The sequence below is a fragment of the Diachasma alloeum genome, unplaced genomic scaffold (assembly GCF_001412515.2).
Source record: "Diachasma alloeum isolate Michigan unplaced genomic scaffold, Dall2.0 Dall_scaffold_00648, whole genome shotgun sequence".
Classification (NCBI taxonomy): domain Eukaryota; kingdom Metazoa; phylum Arthropoda; class Insecta; order Hymenoptera; family Braconidae; genus Diachasma; species Diachasma alloeum.
The window spans coordinates 322372-344679 of record NW_021680780.1 but is presented as its reverse complement, the minus strand read 5'-3'; the positions used below and the strand labels follow the sequence as shown (position 1 = coordinate 344679).

The 22308-nt window shown below is 40.0% G+C and overlaps 3 protein-coding genes across 3 annotated transcripts; 2 read left to right on the top strand and 1 right to left on the bottom strand.

The window, feature by feature from the left end:
• The first annotated feature begins 774 nt into the window (after positions 1-774).
• On the top strand, positions 775-7790 carry LOC107043942 (RRP12-like protein). Its single transcript, XM_015265658.2, has 5 exons — positions 775-997; positions 1625-2046; positions 2741-3487; positions 3798-4504; positions 4928-7790. Exons 1-5 carry the CDS (start codon positions 862-864, stop codon positions 6780-6782), a joined length of 3867 nt encoding a protein of 1288 aa, XP_015121144.1. The 5' UTR covers positions 775-861; the 3' UTR covers positions 6783-7790.
• LOC107043944 (glutaredoxin 3) lies at positions 7117-9689 on the bottom strand. The gene is made up of 4 exons (XM_015265661.1): positions 9528-9689; positions 8627-8881; positions 7620-8231; positions 7117-7191 (listed from the first exon to the last, which is right to left on the bottom strand). Exons 2-4 carry the CDS (start codon positions 8674-8676, stop codon positions 7185-7187), a joined length of 669 nt encoding a protein of 222 aa, XP_015121147.1. The 5' UTR covers positions 8677-8881; positions 9528-9689; the 3' UTR covers positions 7117-7184.
• Positions 9681-22008, top strand: LOC107043943 (lymphocyte cytosolic protein 2). The gene is made up of 8 exons (XM_015265659.1): positions 9681-10022; positions 12627-12689; positions 13758-13816; positions 14801-15650; positions 16396-16531; positions 19743-19916; positions 20295-20418; positions 20714-22008. Exons 1-8 carry the CDS (start codon positions 9942-9944, stop codon positions 20871-20873), a joined length of 1647 nt encoding a protein of 548 aa, XP_015121145.1. The 5' UTR covers positions 9681-9941; the 3' UTR covers positions 20874-22008.
• The last annotated feature ends 300 nt before the right edge of the window (positions 22009-22308 follow it).

Here is a 22308-nt window from a genome sequence, read left to right as displayed (position 1 = left end):
GTCAATTAGTCTCAGAGCACTAGAAAATGAACGGATTCACAGAGAACGAAAGTTTCTATTTCCGGGCACATAACACCGATTTTCAGACATTTATCCCAACTTTATATGATGGATTGCCTGATAGTTTACGCATAGTATTTATGATCGTTATGTATTCATTTACTCATTAAAAAAGGAGTTACTATTCTTCTTCGACAAGCACATGAACGCAAATTTCTTGTTCATGATTTATTTTTAAAAAAGTATTACTCATTATTTTTATTACTATGTATTCATTTACATAATTGAAAAAATCCATTATAAGCAATAATTTTTCATTGTTAAAAAAAATAAGAGATGAGATGAAAAAAAATCTTAAAAGTGATTTTTATATGCTACCATAACTTGAAATATCCCCAGGTCTGGCATAAGCTTCGCGAAATAGATTGCTGAGCGAAAATATTTCACCTATTAATCAGCGATAATAATCACTGATGATCGGTTATTCTAGTCAGTGTCCAGTATTACCAATAAATGATGATAAATTCCTGAAAATCAGTGACATGTGCCAGAAAATGAGCGACAGTTTCCTGAAAATCAACTTTTTTCTCTCTGTAATGAAGAGAAACTCGCTTACCCCTCACAAAAAGTCAATTCCGTCTGTCAATGGGGGTAAGCAGATCGGACTTGCTTGAAGGCTCCCGCTGAAATGTCACGCTGCCATCCAGCGATCGTGCCCCAAACGATTTCACTCCTCGTCTGCATTATCGACTCAGAAACTCGCTCTCTCTTCTACGGAGCACGTGTAATCCATTGATAACCTCCCCGAAAACGTCAGTAAACTCAACGAATAAATAAACCCTTCGAATATTATTTAAACAAATGGGGAAAATTGGCCCACGTCTGACGAGTAGGAAAAAAGCGAAGCGATGGCAGAAGGGCCAGAGCTCAAGCTCCAATCCAGAGACGAAGAAACATCGTGAACAGGCTCGTTCACGCTTTTTTCAGGAGAATCTAGGTAATCTACCCTCGCAACTCAATATTTATTGATCTATTTTTTTATTATTGTCATTTCGTGAAGATCCAACAGCACGAAGCCCATTACAGGATCAAATTTACCTTCAGAAAATATTCAACAATGAAATATTCATGGTGGAAAATATTTACACAGCTCGGAGCGTATGAATAAATAATAATCTTGATAAATTGCTCTGACAATCATATGAGGTAAAACGGTTCACGTCCACTTAGCCCTCAGCTGAGTTTTCAAGGAATATCTCTGAATCTAAAAGAGATAGCAACATTTTCGTCATGACCTTTATTGTGGAGCGAATTGAGCGCTACAAAAAAGGTCATGACAAAAATTTTCCTATCTCTCCTAGATTTCGAGATATTCATTGAAAACTGGTCAACAGTCAAAATCTACTTGAACTGTTTTACCTCTTCGCTCCAGAGTTGTTTCTAAATATATGTATATTCGTTTTACATTAGTATTATGTATTAGTAGTATATGATTTGACCCCAGAATTGTCCTCGACTGTTGAGTCTTGAATAAATAAATATAAATAACACATCAATAACAAATGACAAAAATCAGTAAGTCAATTAAATTTAAAATGAAAAAAAAAATGGCCATCACCCCCAGGTTCAACGGGTCTGACCACCGAAACCCTCCAGAAGCATGATGCCCTCCAGGGTCTGGAGCACCTGGACATCTCCGACGACGCCTCCACCTCCACCACCTTCAAAACCTTCGACACCTTCGCGAGCGACTACTCCAACTGCTCCAACCTCTCCTTCTCCCGTTTCCTCACCCACTTCCAGTCGTCCTCAGCCCTCCACAAGGAGATGCTGGCGATCCTCGCAGCAGTGACCGATGTCATAAAGCAGAATGGTGGCACAGAGTCCTCCACAGAGTACTACGCAGCCTTAATGACAACCCTGGAGCAGGCAGACACTGAGGAGTCCATCGCAGCCATCCTCTCCCTCCTCGGGATGGGCCTGAAAACAGTTCCCAAGAACGTCCTCAAGCTCCAGTTCAGCGAAGCCAGTCACACCTTCTTTCAGGTACACTGAAATTAAAAAATTTTTGGCTGAAATTTCGGGTACAATTTTCGGAAATTTTTATCACAGACTAGTTGCCCTGAAACTCGAAGGTATTTCGCCATTGAAAATTCAGAATTTCATGGAAAAATCAATGAGGACTGTAAACTTGAGCTCAATTATTCCCTGAAAAATAGTAGAAATCAGAAAAATTTTGGTAAATATGTTCTTGGATGACCAATTAATTAGAAATTCATCGTATGTCGGAGCGGAATATTCATAATTTCATTAAACATTCAAATAGGTTGAGGAATTCTCATCTCAAAGCTGTTTAAAAATTTGGAATTTCCCTGAATTTCCAATGAAATCTGAAATTTCCATTTTTTGCAGCGGTGAAAACTCTCTAACCGAATAAAATTGATTAATCTCGTTTTACCACTTATAATTTCTTCTATCAGTAAGTATCACCACTAGTACCTATTTTTCATAATGATAAAAAACAGGATAAGATTTTCTAAATAAATCAACTAATTAATTAATTTTAATTTATCAATTTATTTCCTCATTTGAGCTTTTAATTTGCCCCCTGGGGCACCCCCTGGCCAATAATATTCCTTTTTCTTCGTAAATAAACTTGATTACGGGAATTGAAGTGACAATGGAATGGGAAAAAATGCTAGCGTAATTATTTGTAAAATTATTATTTTCCTTCTTCCAGGTTCTCACGAAATTCGCAGGCAGTGACAACTTCCTGATCCTCCGTCACTGCATCGGCTGCCTCTCCCTCCTCCTGCGCGCCCAGGAGGCCGCAGTCTGGTCCAACTCGTCAACCCTCCAGGTCCTCGACGGAATCCTGGCCTTCACTGTCCACACGAAGCCGAAGGTCAGGAAGGCCTCACAACACGCCATCTGCGCCATCCTCAAGGGGAGCGACCTCATGAGGACCGATAGCCCTCCTGCTTACCACCCAGCAGCTCCCCAAGTCGCTAAACACTGTCTCCACCAGTTCGAAAATGCCGGACAGCCCGGCACAATCACCACAACCCTCCACATCCTGACTCTGCTGAAGGACATCGCCCATCAGCTCCCCAAGAACTACGTGAAATCCATCTGCGAGGGCTTGCTGAGGATCATGACCCTGAATAATCCACTGGTCACGTCCTGCTGCCTCCAAACACTCCACAGTCTCTTCGTGTCGAAGCCCCCAGAGAGTGTTCTGCCCTCTCAACTGAACGCACAGATCATCAACGCCCTTTATGATTATCAACCAGCCCCTGGGGACACCCAGCCCACTCTGGCCTGGCTAGCAGTGATGCAAGAAGCCCACTGCAACCTGGTGAACAACTCTCTCCCCCTTTGTGGAGCCAATCTCCCCAGGATCATGGAGAAGACCTCTGAGCTCTGGCTGTCTGATAAACCTGAAGTCGTCAGTGCTGCCTCCCACACCATCAAGAGTCTCATCCAGGTTTGTCATGACATTTCAAACTCTTTCTTATCGCATTTAGGAGACGAAGGGGCAAAATGAAAACTCAAGACTTTTCTTTATTATTTATACTATTTTTTTTGCTCTTTGTAATAAGCTAAGAGTGAACTGAATTAATTTATTCCTGAATTGTGAATATAAAAGCAGTCGGAAGTGTCCATTTTCCCCACATTCACCAGATTTTAAAAATTATATGCTAAGCTATAATAAGTTTAAATCAATTTACATAACATAACATTCATTGTGATATTTAATCACTTTTAGTCAGCCAAATGTTTTTTTATGATTTTAGGTTTGTGTTGGGCCGATGTGTGAAAACGATGCAGTGGCTGAGGTTTACAAGGGACCCCTGGGAAAGATTATTCAAGTGGTGCAGGGAGGGCTGAAGTACCAGTTCAACTCTGCCTGGCATCATGTCCTGCACCTTTTAGCTGTGCTTTTTCAAACTGCTGGGGGGACTTGCCACAAGGAATTGTCTCCAGTTCTGGTGGAGCTCGCAGAATTGAGGGATTCTTATAAATTCACTTATAACTCTGAGGTGGAGTATGCTGTTGGGGCTGCTGTCAGGGCCATGGGGCCAGAGCTGGTGCTGGCGAAAATTCCTCTGCAGACTGGTGGAGAAGGGGTTGATTTGAGGAGGAGCTGGATGCTTCCAGTGCTGAAGGACTGTGTGAGTGGGTCGTCCTTGGGGTACTTTGTGAACCACATGCTGCCACTGGCTGTCATGTGCGAGAGGAAGTCCAAAGAGCTGAAGGGGAAGAATGATGGGGTTGGGGCGCACAGCCATGAGCTACTGAATTCTCAGATATGGGCGCTGCTTCCTTCCTTTTGTAATAATCCCAGGGATGTCAAGGAGAGCTTCAAGGATCTTGCCAAGATTTTGGGAATGGCTATCAGTGAGAAGAAGGAGTTGAGACTGTCGGTGATGGCGTCGTTGAGGAAGCTGATTACTAAGGCGCAGGAGGGGGAGAAGAAGGAGGATGTGGAGACACTTGCGAGGTATGTAGAATTGTTATTGATGATGACGATGACAAACGAGAATTTCTCATCTTACTTGAATTTTCACACAACGAACATTCAGTACTAAATTACCCCGAATTTTCAATTAATCAAACACTCTTGCCTACATTCACCTGAATTTTCCTGACTTCCATTAATTCTCATAGAATAATCGCGCTAAAATTCAATCACAAAAATTCCTTAAAATTCCAGTGGAAATGTGACTCGATAAAAATGTCCAAGAAGTGTGTCACAAATTCCAGCCCAAGATTTTTAAAGTGTACATCCCCGATATTTTCTCTAAAATAAACGAAATGAGTTTATTAGTCTCCACCGCCAACATGTTGAAACGAATAGTAAAATATCGACTAAAGGGTCAAATCTTAACTCCTCTCTCAACCCCAAAAAACCCTTGAATTCCAGATACGCCAAGAACTACATGCCGCTCCTGTTCAACCTCTACACAGTAAAGCCGAGTGGTTCCGACGAGGAGGGCCAGCGTCGAGCAGCCTTCGACACGATAAAGGTCTACCTGACGATAACCCCGATGGAAGTAACGGGCGAGCTCTTCGACAAGGCCCTGGGCAAGCTGGAGGCCGAGGGCACCGACGACTTCACGAAGCAAAGTGTCTTCGACCTGATCCGAGTAGTGACGCAGTTCACCGACAGAACGCGTTTGCAATCCCTCTACGACAAGATCGTCCCCCTCCTCCTGGAGGACAAGCACCCCAAGGACCAGAAGAAGGCTTACAGATTCCTGGAGGAGATCTGCGGGAGTCAGTCGGAGATCTGCAAGACGTACATTCTGGAGCATCGAAAGACAATCCAGAAGCTGATAATCACTGCTACCGAGAAGGTCTGCACGACGAGCAAGGGCGCCAGACTGCGATGCATATCCCACCTGGTGGCGAGTCATCCCCAGCTGGAGAAGACCAAGTTCTTCAAGGCGATTGTCCCAGAGATAGTCCTCTGCATAAAAGACTTGAACGAACGATGCAGAACTACAGCCTATCAACTGCTCAACATAATTGCCGACAAATTCCTGGATAATGCGGACAACTTCAAGGACTACATCAGCCTCCTGGTGGCAGGCCTGGCAGGGGCTCCAATCTACATAAGTGCGACGCTGCTAGCCCTCGCCTCATTGACTTACAAGTACAATGGAACCGTGGGAGTGGCGACACTCAAGGAGATCCTGGGGCACACGTGTATCCTGCTGACAGGGCCAACCAGGGAGATTGTCCTGTCAGCCCTCAGTTACATAAAGGTTTACCTCTCTGCCCTTCCAACAGCGATCATTGGCCCCAGCCTCGAGGTGATCGTCCAGGGGCTCGTGGGGATGACCGACGACTGCAAGAGGCACTTCAGGCAGAAGGTCAGGGACATCCTGGTGAAGCTGGTGAGGAAGTTTGGGACTGACACGATTGTGGGGATGGTTCCAGCTGGGGATGAGATGATGCACAAACGCTTGAGGAATATCAAGAAGATTGAGGCGAGGAAGCAGAAGGCTAGGGAGGAGAGGAAGGGGAAGGGCGAGGGGGAGGATGGGGATGAGGAGTTCAATGTCAAGAGGATGCCCAAGAGTGTGGAGGATATACTGGCGGACAGTGATGAGGAGTTTGATGATGGGGATGGGGAGGAGCCCAAGGGGAAGAGGAGCAGTAGGAAGACGTGGATTAAAGAGGGTGGGGATGACATTGTGGACTTTGCTGATCCCTCAGCGGCGAGGAGCATCACGGCGACGAGGCCCGGGGCCTCTGGGAGCGTCAGGAAGCCGAGGGAGAAGGATCATGGGTTCAAAACTGCTGAGGACGGTCGGCTGATCATCAAGGACAGCGATGATGAGAGCGAGGAGGGGGCGAAGAGGAAGAAGGGGAAGAAGCCGCCGTTCTTGGGGAGTGACTCGGAGGACGATTATCAGGAGGACGACGATGACAAGTCGGTGGTGTCCATGAGGGAGGTGAAGAGGAAGAGGAAGATGAGTGAGAGCGATGCGAGCAGTGTTGCTAATTCGAGGTATCAGGCTGGGGGGAGGGGAATCCACAGGCCGGTGAAGGCTGCGAGGGTCGAGAAGGCGCCTGGGGCGGAGTTCAAGGGGAAAAAGGCACCGGGGGATGTCAAGAAGAAGGGGAAGCACGATCCTTATGCTTATCTGCCGCTTACGAGGGCTTCGCTGAATAGGCGGAAGAAGCTGAAGAACGCCGGCAAGTTTAAGAATATTATCTCGGGGGCCAGGAAGGGGGCGCAGGCTGGGAGCAAGGGAAAGAGGAGGAAATAGATAATCGTGTATTGTATGTTTTCTAGAATAAGTATGGAATTTGTGTGATTACTTTTTTCTTTAGTGAATACAGATTGGTTTTGGAGGATGTCGTGGTTTTTGTCATTTATCGTTTGCTCCGTTTAATAGGGGGTAAGTGGGGTGAGATTAATGGGCTTTATGTTGTCGGGAGTATTTATGGTGATTATGAAATACGTGGGATTATTTATTTTCGTTGTTAAAAATAGATCCCGTTGTTGCTGATATGGGCAGTGAGTCATTTGCTCTTTGCTCCATTTGATAAATGATCACTCATAGAATTATGCGTAACAGGAAGTGAATGAAGCTTGGGAAATTGCAGAAAAATTAGTTTATTACATCGAGCGTACATTAAATAATTTAATTGTCATCCTGGAATCTCAATTAACTCCTGAAAAAATGGAAAATAAACCGTCATTAGAATTTTTTTTATTACAAAATGAAGTATTATAGCTCTTTTTATTCAAGAGTCTAGGAAAAATGTTCATTTTCGGAAAAGTTATCAATTATTCGAATCCAATAATTTCCGATTGGTTATTGTTGAGAGATATTTGATAGAAAAAAGTCAACAAATTTTCCAAGTTTTTCCCATAATAAAATCCAATAAAAAAGCTTAGAAAATTCATGTCCAAGAATTCTCATTCTCACAGAAAAAATCTTAGTAGAATAAGTTATACAGAACAATCAGCAGAAAAGTCGCCTAATTTTTAATAGAACTAACGCAAGCAAATAAAATTTTTGAATGGAACTTCAATAGAAATGATAGTTATAATGGATGAAGTAGAATAAAAAGGTCTGTAGAATATGATAAATCCTTACTTCTTCGGAAGCATAGACTCAAGCTCGCCGGCCTCATTCATCTCCCTGACAATGTCGAGGCCCCCAAGAAGTTCCCCGTTGACGTACAACTGAGGGTACGTCGGCCAATTGCTGAACTTCTTCAGCCCCTCCCTGACAGTGTTGTCCTGAAGAATATCGAAGGACTGATAATCGGCATTGAGCGAGTCCAGCATCCCCACGATTGTCCTCGAGAAGCCGCACCTGGGGGTCTTGGGGTCTCCCTTCATGAACAGCATGCAGGGGGCCTGGTTGATCAGCTTCTTGAGCCTCTCCTCGAGGCTGACCTCGGGTTTTGTGACGTACACAGGGGCTGAACCCTTCGGCGAGTGCTCCTTTATCTTTTCGACGAGGACTGAGGGATTGGCTCCGTCTACTCTGTCAATCTCCACGAGATCCTTCACGAGAATCACGGTGGGAACTGCGGTGATTTTGTACTTGAGGGAGATCTCTGAGAGGTCCTCAGCCTCGACCTTGGCGAACTGGAGGCCCTTGTGGTGCTCGGACTTGGCGAGATCCTGCAGGACCTCGTCCATTTGGGAACACTGGTCTGCCCATGGGGCGTAGAAGTGAATCACAAGCAGATCTCTCGATCTTAAAGTAGTGTAAACAGAACCAAAATTTTGAAAATGAAAATCTGAAGGCAATTTTAAACGGAAGTTTATGTGAATAAAGTCATTCTTGTTGAGTTGTCACTTGGCAGTCTTGTATTATTGATAATAACTAGTTCAGAAGTGACAAAATAGAACAAAGTTTTATGAGAAAATTAATTTTTCGAGATTAGAGAGAAGATTAAAATATAATACACTTTGTGTTTAAAACTTTGGCAATAATGAAAGAGATGTTTCTCCTTTCCTTTCTTTTCTTCTTTTTTTTGTTAAAATTGCTCTTTTGCGAAAAACGCAATGTACTCGCTTTTTTTTATTACTCCAGAGAGGTTATGACGATAAAATCCAGGGATTTTTCAATAAATTCAGGACAGTACTCACTTGATGAACTCGTTGAACTCCTCAGCAGTTGCCACATTTGTAACTGGCATTGTGTATCCGATGAATTATCCTCGAGAAGTATCAGAAAACTTGAATTATTGGGTGAGACACCGGTGAACACTGCAATGGTCCGCGGAAAACAAGTATCCAAGGGATCGCCATGTTCTTTATCAGCCTTGGCTCGATTTGACGTCACACGTGAGCGTTCCTAGAGGCTGCCAATACGAAAACACGTGCACAGGGATGTAGTGGGATCTGCGGATTCGATGGAAAATTCTATTGAAAATTCTATTAGTTTTTGAGGAATTCCGCAGCTTTACTGCAAATTTTTTTAATTAAAAAATGGTTTCATAGGAAGATCAGTAAAATTTAATTTTCCTATACTATTTTTTATACTGAGATTTTTTTCATATGAATTTCGCTATGTGAATTTTTCTAGTTTTTCCACTCTATTTTCCTTCTCTTCTCATTGAAAATATCAAATTCATAAAATTTGAGACGAGAAATTTCTATAGAAAATATTTCAATAGAGAAATCGTAAAGAAAAATAGCATTCTGCTATTGATTTTTTCTACAGAATCAGTACTTAGTAGATTTTTATTTTTCTGTAAAAATTTTTAGCCCCAAATTTATTTCTTTTTTACAGAAAAAAATCGCAGCAAAATAAGTTATCCAGAAAAATGAAAATCCGTAGACATTGTTTATAAACAAACGGGGAAGTTGCATAATTTTCAAATAAAATAAAAAAACAAATAGATATTTCAATAGAATTTTAATACAACTCCAGCGGAATCTTTCCAGTAGTCGAATTTTCCTCGAATTCCATAAAAAAAAACTTTTTCATCAACTGAAATTGAACGTTAATCAATTCTCACTAAACATTTCTCTAAAAATTATTTACAACTACAGAATCCGGGCTCCGAATGTTGGTGACCCGTCCTTGACAGCAAGAAAAAGCACCAATGAACCGGTGGTGTTCCGGTAGTAGCCGTGATACCAGTGGAATAATCCAATGATCAATCAGACACCGTTCTCCAGTATTACGGAGCACAAACTGTCGCTCCTCAAGTTCTCAGTCAACTGCTGACACGCGAGTGAGTCAGTCTCTCCGCGGGGGGAAGTAGGTGTGGATAAAAAAATAGCTAACAACTGGTGGCAAGCCGAGGGCGAGCAAGTGTCACAGCAAAAGTGGAATAAAAAAATCGTAACGAGGGAGTGGAGGGAGTAGAACTGAGTAAAAAAGAGCTTTCAAGCCAGATGCTTTCGCGCGCCGTCACGTGCGGTGGAGTTTTTTTTGCTACCGGTTACACGGACAATGTCCAAATTGTCGCGTACAACCGCCCTCGAGTTCATATCGACTTGGAGTACCGATGATGTTATAGAGGTGCTGAAGAAAGTGAGTAGATTGTTTAATCGAGGTGAATTGCCTCGGTTTTAGCGCTCGTTGTGGTGCGTGCGGGGGTGCGAATGTCGAGGTAATGTGATAGTTTGTGCATTGCCGGGGGAATTCCGGAGTCAGCAGTTACTTTGATGAGAAATATGAGATATCGGGGGGATAGTGTGGAGGGAATCGAAGCGGTGGGATTTTTTCTGTCGAGTTTATGCGGAATATCATGTTCGCAGGATGAAATTAGTGGAAAAACCGCACGTTTTCGCTAAGAAATTCTATTTAGGAGTGAACTTTTTCCAGTACCGTGTACCTTTCGGCTTCTTACGGATTTCACTTTTTCAGAAATGTATTAATTCCCAATGCTCCTCCGGCTTTTGAAAAATTTGAATCTGCCCAGAGGTGTTCCCTCGCGGCCACCCATCCTTCTAGTGATCACGCTCAGCGCTGATTAGATTCCCAAAGCTCAGGCGACCCACCACCGCCGTTTTTTAAATTTTTTTCTAAGAATGATTATTTAGATCGAGTTGAAGAATTCAGTAGTGAAGCGGTAAACCGGGTCAAGTCGATTTTGACTTTTGATCCGTTTTTGATGAATATCTCAAAACCTAAGAGAGATAGCAAAATTTTTCTTATGACCTTTTTTGTAGAATCATTTAAGGGCTATAAAACGGTCAGACAAAAAAATTTCTATCTCTTTTAGATTCCGAGATATTCGTAAAAAACTGGCCAATAGTCAAAATCGACTTAACCCGGTTTTTTACCGCTTCGCTACTGAATTACAGGTGCTATGTCACAGTGGGCATGTTATTTCCGTATAAACAAACCAATAAAAACGGAATTATGTTTTTTTTATAAGTATTCAAGAGATATTATTTGAACACAGTTGCGTTGCTCGTAATAATCGTATGACGGGATCTGTGCTGTCCACTATGTTATTAAATATTCATTGAGGTTTGTTATTTAGAGACAAGGAGATTTTTTTCATAGCATATTCAATTAGTACCGGAAAAATGGCGCAAATTGCGTAATTTTTAATGGAATTAGCGCAAGAAAATAATTTTTCAATAGAATTCTCATAAAAATTCACTAGAATCTATTGAATAGAATTTTTTCTTGCATTCTGTAGGAAGTTTTCGACAAATATCTTCGAATTTATGGGAGACATTTTTCAAACGGAGAGAAAAATTTATTAAAAATCACCTCAGAATTGATTTTTCAGGAATTTTGACCGGAACTCTAGTAAAAAGGAAATGAATCCCGTCAAAAATTCAGTGTTTTACTGGACGATTCAATAGAGTAGTTATTTTCCCTTCCAATTAGAATTCTATTTCAATTTTTTCTAATGAAATTCAAGTCTAGTTTCAAAAAATTTTCCTCTCCACGTGGACTCCCAGATATTTACACTAAAATAATTGTGAAGGAAAATAGTTCCTCCGCGCTCCCAACTTCCTTCCTGTTTTTCTCTATCTCAATAACGTAGTATTCTATTCCCGCATTTCTTCCTCATTCGAATTTGGTCGGATTGACGGAGAAATACTGGCCTCAGCCGCACTCAATTACGGAACGGGGATAACACAATTCTTATGAAATTGTCATCAGCGACTTCCTCGTTGCGTCAAAAACAACTGTGCTCTGCATAAAATCAAATGTCCGCGACGAATGCTAAAAATTCATTCTTCAGGACAAAACGGAAACTATTCGGTTATTTAATAGCCGTTGCGCAATTGTGTGTTCTCTGGAATCCTGAGAATTTCACCGGCTTTCCGGGACTTTCCCCGTGTATTTATCTAATTCTGTGGGTCCCAGTGCTGTCTTGGGACCATTCAGTCGTAATCGGGAAGATGAAAATGTTTGTGGGCTCGTACGTCGTGGGTGGACCAAAACAGAGTTGTTTTTCATTTCTTCCTATTAGGTGAAAAGACGACGCCATTTGAATGAAATTAATTTCATTCTAAAGGGTGAAAAAATAACTCCAAAATGCCCGAAAAAAATTATTCACCATTGATCATTTCTTAGATGAATTCTACCTTTGACGAGAGTAAAAAAATAATAATAGGATAATAATAAAATAATTTTCGCATTAGGCAGAAAATTTTTATTTATGTTTCTCAAAAATTTTTTTTTTTTGCATTTTACTCTTCTTTCTAATCTCGAAAAAATCATTTTCTCACAAGACTGTGCTATTTTGCCACTTCTGAAGTAATTATCATCAATAATACACGACTGTATTATTGACTTGATTCATCATCAAAATTTAAGTTATGTTTATACTACTTGAAAAGATAGAGTAAAATAGACTTTTCTTTAATGCGCAATAACTCGAGATTGGCCGGGTGAAATTCCCTGATTTTTTTTACATTTTGAAGGAAATTTTCCGATCTTTAAAATGAGTTCTGACTCATCAAAATCGTATCACTTGATCAGGAGATATTGATGATCTAACGAGGTGCATTGTATTTACCCCTGTCTCGTCAGATTATAATGTTTATCCCGATGATAAGAAAGGAATAAAAATACGTTTGACGTAAGTTCAATGATCTCGGAATGCGCACACACCTGTGCATTCCTCGGATAGCCCCGAGAATAAATATGATTTATTTTTTGCGTCAGAATGACCTGGGGGAGTGCTGTCAAGCGATACTTAAGCGACAAATCGACGGTGACGAGCTGTTGGTGAGTAAAAAAGTCACTCTGAAGAGGCATTTTATGGGCATTGCAGAGGGTTCTCGTGACTGTTTGAAAGTCTGATGGAGCGAAACTCGAATTTCACTGGGGACAGGCTCTCCAGACGTGGCCCGCATAAAGTAAATGGGCACAGTCGTGAATCATGACAGTAGCCCTGAGGAAATTAATTGGAGAGTTTCTGTTCAGTCAGTCATTCATTCATTCATTCATTCCGATTTTTTAGACATGAATTCCAGTTTAATGGAACATGATAATTTCCGATAATATTCAGCAACATTGACGACTGAAAGAAATTTAATGATTTTAAATGTGAAAAAATTTCGTAGAAGAATTTAATTTACTTTAATTTTTAATTAATCGAAAATTAATTGAATTATATTATATATTTATTATATATTTGTTATTTATTATATCTTTATTTAATTATGGTGATTTGGATTCGCTAGAAAAATCTATTGGCTATTGGACTTTCTGTTTGTTTTTTTTTTGCTGATTCTATTAAAAAATTCCGCAGATTACTCTCGAGTTTTTTTTTCAATTGAAATTTTCCATGAAAAGGATTCTATAGGAATTGCTCGCCTAATAGCCAAGTTATTTGTTTGATTTTTTAATGAAAAGAGATGAAAAATGGAGTGGAGAAAACTTGGAAAATTCATGTCGAGAAATTTCTATAAAACGTTTCCTATAGAATAAATTAATAATAATTTTTATGGAAAATGTATAGTGAACCTGTGAAATTTTTCAATAGAATCTTCAACCGAATGGAGATTCGACATATGTTTTACCGTGAAAACAGTAAAAAAATGTGAATTTCCAAAAATCCACTCGAATTTGTTAGAAGGTAATGTTGAACATCTAGTTATTTCGTTATTTTTTCATTTTTATCAGAATTTTTTTTACTCAAACTCTTTTTTTGCCGGATGGCGCCTCTGATAACGCGAGACTTCCGTCTGTCCCGGCGACAAAGTCCTGAAGTAGTTTTTTTCAACTTCTGCTCTCGTCCCCCTCCGAGTGATGCTAATGCGAGTAATTAACTGACGTCTTTTTTCGTTTCAGCACTTGACAACTGGTAAATTAGCACTCTGGAAGAGCGATTTGTCACGTGATCAAATATGGTAATGAAACGAGGGGGGATTCATTTAGTTTGAGGAGGAGAGAGTGGGAGAGAGGAATTTATCATGATTTATGCCGGATTTTTCGACTCCGGAGTGGAGTGAGAACGATGAAACAGACGCATTTTTCATGTACTTTTTTTCTAACTCATCGAATTTTCCACAACAAATGTCTTCGGATGAATTTCTAGAAATTGAAAACAAAACGACTCACAAAAATTACCCAACACTATTTTTGAAATATCATCCAAAACTCTATCTACAGCGGAAAACATTAAATTACAATTTTTCTAGCTCACAAAATTTCCAGTAGAAATATCCTCTGATGAATCTCTCTAAATCCGTTTCCTGACGAATTCCTCTGATCCCTCAGTGCCAAAAAATCAATTGACTATTGTTCGCGGCAGCGAACGGCGCTAATTTTATATTAACCAAAAAATTTAAAAAAACTGAAAAATTAAATTTCAAAAAAATTGAAAAAAAATCAAAGAACAATAAACAATTGATTTTTGGTCATTCCGGTCGTAAGGCAGCGTTTCCCGGACCGCTGCTTCCAGCCGATATGCCAAAAAATATTGTTCGTCATGCGGCCAAAAAAAGTTCTATTCGGCCTAACGACGAACCATCCCATTCTGCACTAATAATTCAGTAGTGAAGCGGTAAACCGAGTTAAGTCCATTTTGACTATTAGCCAGTTTTTGCTGAATATCTCGGAATCTAAGAGAGATAGCAAAATTTTTCTCATGACTTTTTTTATACCGCTCTATTGGCTCTACAAAAAAGGTCATGACAAAAATCTTTCTATCTCTTTTAGATTCCGAGATATTCGTCAAAAGCTAGCCAATAGTAAAAAACGACTTAACCCGGTTTACCGCTTCGCTACTGAATTCATTTTTATACATATATAATCGCTCCTCAATGCCCGAGAAATCGCACCGCAAAAGCGCGCGCTTTCAAAACTCATGAAACCCCCTCTTGAAATTGAAGGACGCTATGGAACTTTGTCGAGGCGATAATGCGCTCCCCGGAGGATTACGTGTCCTCGGCGTCTCATCCCCCGGCAGACGAGCCGATGAGCGACTCCGGCTCCTGGGGATCGGACTTCGACGACCACGAGGATCCCGAGGAGGCGCGGGCCGTCGCCTCCCACCCGGTCCCCCCGGCCGAACGTAACGCCAACTTCCGGAACAGTCTCGCGCTGTTCGAGCACAACGGCAAGCCCCCGAGTGCAAAAGCCTCCCTGAAATCCCCGGAGACACCCGAGAGCATCTACATGAACTGTCCTTCGGACGAGGAGGACACGACCTACATAAATGTCGAGCCCCAAAAGCCGCCCCCTCACCGGACAGTGCCCCAGCTTCAGAATCAACTCGACACCTCGCTCGCTGAAAAATTGAAGCAGGAGCTGAAGCTCATAATCCAAAAGGACAATTCGAGTGTGAAAAAACCAGAGCTAGCTCCGCGACCGAGCCAGCCGCCCTCAGTGCCCTCGAAGCGGCCCCAGATGACGACCCCCAGACCCCAGCAGATCGTGAAGAAGCCCCTGCCCCCTCCGGTGATCGCGAAAAAACTTCCCAAAGTCCCCGATCGCCCCGACGAGCTCCCCAGACCCCCCAAGATGCTCAGGAACTTCGATTTAGTCGCCAATTTGCCCACGAAAACCGAGGAGAGCGACGACGACTACGAGGCCATTGACGGCCAGGTGGCTCTCCAGCATCAGCAGAAGTTCGGGAGCAAACAGTCCGTGCTGGGCTCCGTGGAGAGCGTCTACAAGCCGTCGAGCAGCACGACCAGTCAAGAGAAAGAGGACGATTTCTATGAGTGCATAACGGAATCAGTTGAGTGATTATTTTGTGTACGAAATGAAATGGTAGTTTTTAGATCGCGTCGGATCGCTTTTTTTCATTTGGCACTGAATATTTGTGTTCTTAAGGGAGATTCAAGTGACTTCGAGAATCGGTGGCTTCCTGGTGGTAGAGAATTTGTAAATCCAGTGATTTTTCAGCCGAATTTGACATTTTATGATTTTTTTATCATGTTATCCAGGCAATCTCAATTTTTCGTACTAGCGCATTGAGAATTCATTTATTTTTATATTTTTAATTAATCAGTTAAGTAATCAATAATTCAGTAGTGAAATCGTCAAACGGTTTAAGTCAATTCAATTAAGATTTTTTTAAATCTTTTTTGTAAAGAAAAGTGAAGACTATCTATAATTCCACTTCACGGCTAAATTAATTAATTAAATTGATTGATCAATTAAATAATTGATTAATTTCTTAATAATGTAATTAATTAATTAAACTAATTTAGATCAACTTGATATTAATTCGATTAATCAATTAACCAATTATTACTTGAATTTAAATTTTAAAATATCGGGAATTTTTCAGTCACAAAATCACTTGAATAAATTATTTGATAATTACGGTAATAATTTAATGTATTATCATAAATTTGTTTACTAGGAGATGTCTCAAAACATCTCCTTGAAATCCGAACATAATTCTCCGTCAGTGTATAAGATTGATTGTAGAGATCGAGAAGTAGATATTAATTCGCATGACATTTCGCTATTGCAGCCGGACGACAATGCCTACTACGTCCAGCCGATCTCCCCGCCGATTATGCCAGCAGGTCCACCTCTGCTCCCGTTAAAACCGACTACACCTGACACTCCGGCCCCCACAAATCCTCGGAAAATGAGCCTCCAACATGGTTCGTATTCTCCGACGTTTTCATTGCGTTGATTAAGCATCTGGGTGATTTATTTCGTTTTGTTTTCACGTGAAATCTTTAGTTTATGACGATTCTGATTCTGATTAATTCTGCATTAATTCATTCCAACGAAAATTAAAAAAAAAATTTTTTTGATTCATCTGTTGATCCATTTTGTAAATCACTAATTGAAGGATAATTATTTTAAATACATTAAGAACACTGCGGAGTAACCGAGGAGTTCCAATCAGACTCTCCGAATACTTTTGACAGTTCTGACAAGCCCGGCGCTTAAATAGTTGCAATCAACGTTCACCTGGCTAAAAAATTCGATTTTGTCAAAAAATCCAAGATCTGACACTTTGACCCTTGTGACCCTTGGACCGACTTTCCCCCCGGAAAAATCCAAGATCCGACACTTTGGCCTCCGGTGAAAAATTTTTTTTTTCATTTTTCACTTTTTCCACATACTTTTGATAGTTCTGAATAGCCCGTCGCTTAAATAGTTGGAATCAACGTTCACCCGGCTAAAAAATTCGATTTTGGCGAAAATACACTTGCCCCGGAAAACCCGAAAATCTGACCCTTTGCCTGGGGCCAAAAAAACAGTCTCAGTTTTCACTTTTTCCACATACTTTTGACAGTTCTGAGTAGCCCGGCGCTTAAATAGTTGCAGTCAACGTTCACCCGGCTAAAAAATTCGATTTGGGCAAAAAATCCAAGATCTGACACTTTGACCCTTGTGACCCTTGAACCGACTTTCCCCCCGGAAAAATCCAAGATCCGACACTTTGGCCTCCGGTGAAAAATTTTTTTTTTCATTTTTCACTTTTTCCACATACTTTTGACAGTTCTGAGTAGCCCGGCGCTTAAATAGTTGCAATCAACGTTCACCCGGCTAAAAAATTCGATTTGGGCAAAAAATCCAAGATCTGACACTTTGGCCCCCGGTGAAAAAATTTTTTTTCAGTTTTCACTGTTTCCACACGAGATCGGCCGCGCATGCTGCGCTGCTTTCCTACGATAGGACAGGATTTTAAAAAATCTGTCATTCATTCCATTGGCGTTCCATTGGCGCTTGGACTAATCTAGTTTATAGAAAAACAAAAATCTATTGCAATCTTCTACAGAACTGTCGCAAAAAAACACATATTTTTTTGATAAAATTCTCCCAAAACTTCAAAAGAATTCTTATAAAATTCCAATTGAAATTCAGCACAATACTTCACGCATGGAGATGCGATAATGCGTGATATATAATACATAGTGAGCCCTCTGCAAGTGGAAAAATACAAAAATAAGAGAGGAGAGAGAGCAAAAAAATTGGCAACACGTGGAATGCAACTGGTGGTACTCACTGCCACTTGAGATTCAATTTTCGACGGAGTCAGTGTGCTCTGGTAGCACTGACTATCCACTTCACTCCTCCTCAATCAGACGATAAATATGAAGTACTCGGAAATCGTCCCCCCGGATCACTCGAAGATCTCGTAGTCATCATCCCCTCGTAATCATCCCCATCGACCACGCTTATTCTGCAATGAGAATGCCCACTGGCATGTGCTCATGCTTCTATCTTCGGATTACGCAGCGTTTATTGGTCGGTCTGACTCGGCGTTTAACTAACGAAGTGACTGACATGATTGTGAGGATCAAGAGGACCATCTCCAGGTGCTGCTCCACGGAGAGTGAATTATTTGAGCCTCCAGGTAGCCTTCGGGGCGATGTGATTGAATTTATTCTGGGACGAGAGGAGCCCACATGCCGAGGGACCACCGGAACGATTTCGGGGGCTCCAATCGGACCTCCTCAGTTACCTCTCAGTGCTCTTACCAGTCAGATCGGTCCTTCTCGCTCATTAAAAAATATTGTTGAAATTTTTTTTTCAATTTCTCTTTAATTGGTGCTTTGTTCGTTGCGATCGATTTTTTAAGCTATTGATGAGAATTTTCTTCGTGTTCTCAAATTTTTAAGGAATTCTCAGTGCTTTCACTAGTCAGATCGCTCCTTCTCAGTCATTGAAAAATATGTTTGATATAATTAACCGTTAATTAGTCCTTCGTTCGGTGCAATTAATTTTTTTAATCGTCGCAGTATTTTTTAGTTTTTTAGTTTTTTCGTCCAATTTTTTTACGAATTCGGAGAGTCTGATTGGAACTCCTCGGTTACTTCGCAGTGTTCTTAATGTATTTGAAATAATTACCCTTCAATTAGTGATTTCTTTGTAACAATTGATTTTTAAAATCGTTCCACAACGTTTTGAGGGATTTTTAAGCTTTTGAAAGTTCTCTTAGTTTTGCTCTCGTTCAAATTTATTGATTTTGAATTTTACTGGGGCAATATGGCATCAATTAGTGATCCAAAACGAATGACAACGTTGAACACTGGTATCCGGAAACAACCCTGTTTCTCCGAGTGCTTGACTCAAGCTGCACTCACTCAGGCGCGATTGAATCTCTCCAGTTAGTAAATATTCACAGAGAAAAAAAAATGGATTTTTCTGAACATTTCGCTGATTTTTAGGAATTTCACGCATGAATAAATTCAATAGTAAAACCCGGCGTTTTCTCTGAGAAATTCTATTGAAGTTCCATTGCAATTGTGTTAAGAAAATTCTCGTTTTTTGAGCCATTTTTATCTATTTTATTATTTTATTATCCGCGTCATTTTGTTAACGAATGTCCGATAGAAAAAAATCAATAGATTTTATTTATTATTATATTTTACTATTTTTTTTCAATTCATTTTTTCTATAGAAATTTCGGACGTAAATTTTCAATGTTTCTGCCGCTGTATTTTTATTGATTTCTCATAATGAAATGCAAGAAAAAGAACTGAAAATTCATCCCCACGAATTCTTGCTGAAAAGATCTCACCAGAATAAGTTATATAAATAAATAAACATCTATGGACACTCTTCTATGAACAAATATCTATTTAAAAACGCTCGGGGAAGCTGCAGAATTTTTATCAGAATTAGCACAACAAAATTGAATTTTTCAACGGAATTCTGATAAAATTCTTACTATTCTTGGAGAGTTGCAATAGAAATTCAATTGAATTTGTTAAAGGAAGCTCCAGGTTTTTCCATTAATTTTTTTCATGCGTCTGAGTCATGGAAAAATTCAATAGGAAGATTGGGGTAGAATTAGACGTTGAATTAAGGGTATGGAATTTATGGTTTCATGGGTGTGCATTGGGATTTTCGCAGAACGCCCGCCGGAGAAGAAACAATCTCCACTGCACCACTCTGGTAGTACCTCGTCTTTGTCGGAGATGAGGGCTACGAGACCGCTCCCACCGCCTCCTGACAGACTGACTTACGTGGATCAACCCTGGTTTCATAGTATTACTCGGGAACAAGCCAATGCCATTATTAGAGAACGTGAGTACAGCACTTTTGAAGAGAATAAAAAAAATGTTTTGAATCGAGAATTTTGTCCATTGTGTCAGTGTATTTATCTCGGTAATGAGTAATTATAGAAAAAATGTCAAGAACCTATCTGTAATCGATAGTCGAAGGGTTTTTTTCTTTTAAATATTTTTCCTTCTGTCACATCACATTATCTCAACCTCACCCTTCATGCCGAAAATAAAAATAATCACAAAAACTCATGAACTTTTGAACAATTCATGAACTTTTTATAGTTCATGAATTGTTCTACTGAAAAAAGGCATGTGATTTATTCCTTGAACAATACCTCCCATCGTAGAGATATTTAAGAAAAAAATAGGCAAATGATTTTGTAAACTCATTCTTCAGGTCCTCACAACGGTTATTTCCTACTGAGGCCTTCAAACACAAATCCGAATAACCCATTCGTCCTCACCCTGTGGTTCAACGACGGTGTTTACAACGTTCAAGTTCGTAAACGTCCTGACAACAGGTAAATCCTCAGCAAAATAATAATTTCCAAAGTTCAAAAATCAGCTCATAAAACAGAATAAGTCAGCCTCATTTCGAAAACCATCGAAAAGCCTGAAATTTTCATGAGAATATTAGAAATTCTCTGTAAATTCTCTAGATAATATCACTAAAAATAATGTGAATAATCTTGAAACCTAAAAAATCTACATAATTTCGAAAATATAATTTAAAAACTCATTGTCAAACTCGTTTTAAAAAATCTTTGACAAGTTCAAAAAAAGTCTATACTGATTAAAGTCATTAATTAATTACAGATACGCGTTGGGCTCCCCACGAGCCCAAGAGCAATCATTCACAAGTGTCGAGGAGATCGTGCAATTCCACTCCCGCGAGGAGCTGCCCCTCTGCAGAGGACGTGTGCAAACAGGAAGTACATTGCTGACGGATACGCCCCCGAAGAGATCGAATTCCTGAACAATAAAGTCACGCTGCTCAATCGAAGCTTAACGACGCTGGACTGATCTCATCATCGTCGCCTCCGCCTAATTCGCCTCTTTACGACTGATTTTTAATGAAACTCATGTGCCTTCGTGTTGTGACCCCTGCGTTGTCACTCACACATGACTTCATGCAAATTCATCATCTTGATTGAATGTGACAACGTCGTACGTCTTCGTCACGATTAAATAGTGTCCATATTTACTTAAGTGCGAATTTCTGCATTAGGTGATTGAGAGAACACATGGCTGGAATTTTTTCCAATAATTTTATTGAGAATTCTTAAGTAATTCTCGAGATGACGCGCACGAAAAAATTTCGTACAGGGAAATCTAGCGAATTCGATGGGGAATTCTATTAGATTGCCAGTGAAATAGAAATACTCTCAATGGAAAATATTCTAGGGAAACAGTCCATAGAATTCGATTTTTCTGTATGACTTGTCTATTGAGATATTTTCTATAGAAATTTATCGACTCGAATTTTCCAGGTGCTTTTGTTTATTTTTTCAATTAAAGGAGAGATTAAATGGAGTGGAATAAACTTGGAAAATTAATTTCAAGGAATTCCTGTAGAAAACGTCTCAATAGAAGAAGTTGTGTAGAAAGATAACATTCTACGGGTTTTTTTACAAAATATTCTCGTGCATGGTGACCACTGACAATGAGATGTGCTTGTACGTACCTACACGCCACTGAATGCGATAGGGAGAATCGTCAAGTATTCGAAACAATCCAATATCCAAAGTACTGGATATATTTATTCCTAGAGAAATTAGTCAAATGGGAAAATTAAAAATTACCCATTCAATTGGGATTAATGAAACTTTTCTACATATCTTTTCATGAATCTATTCGAATTATTATTGAGTATCATCCGAGCCCTGGACGATTCACCCTACTGTTTATAAATATACATTTACTTTAGAATAAACTATTTTATATTTAATATTTTATATACATCATTTTACACTTGTGATTGTCCTTGAATGTTCAAATCGAAAATTAATGAGAGACTATAGATTATTTTTATGTGATAATCAGAAGTGGATAAATTTTCAGAACACGCTTTTTGTCTCTGTGCATTGATACCGAACAAATAAAAGAATATGTGAAACACCTATAATTACCATTATTTTATTCAAACGATTTCCAGCTTTGAAATAGATTAATTTCTTTTCCATCGGAAAGAACAGTTTTTCCCCTTTCAGATGAGCCTAGACTGAGCACAATTGATAAATGTATTTCTGAGTTACGAATATTCTTATTCTTTTTATATAAAAAGGAGATGTCACACGTTTGTTCATAAATGCCTGACAGAGAAATCGTATACATGATGATAATGATCATGATTTTATGGATTTCGACGAATTTTTCAAGGACTTTTAATAAAAATTTCCATCCCTTTGCAA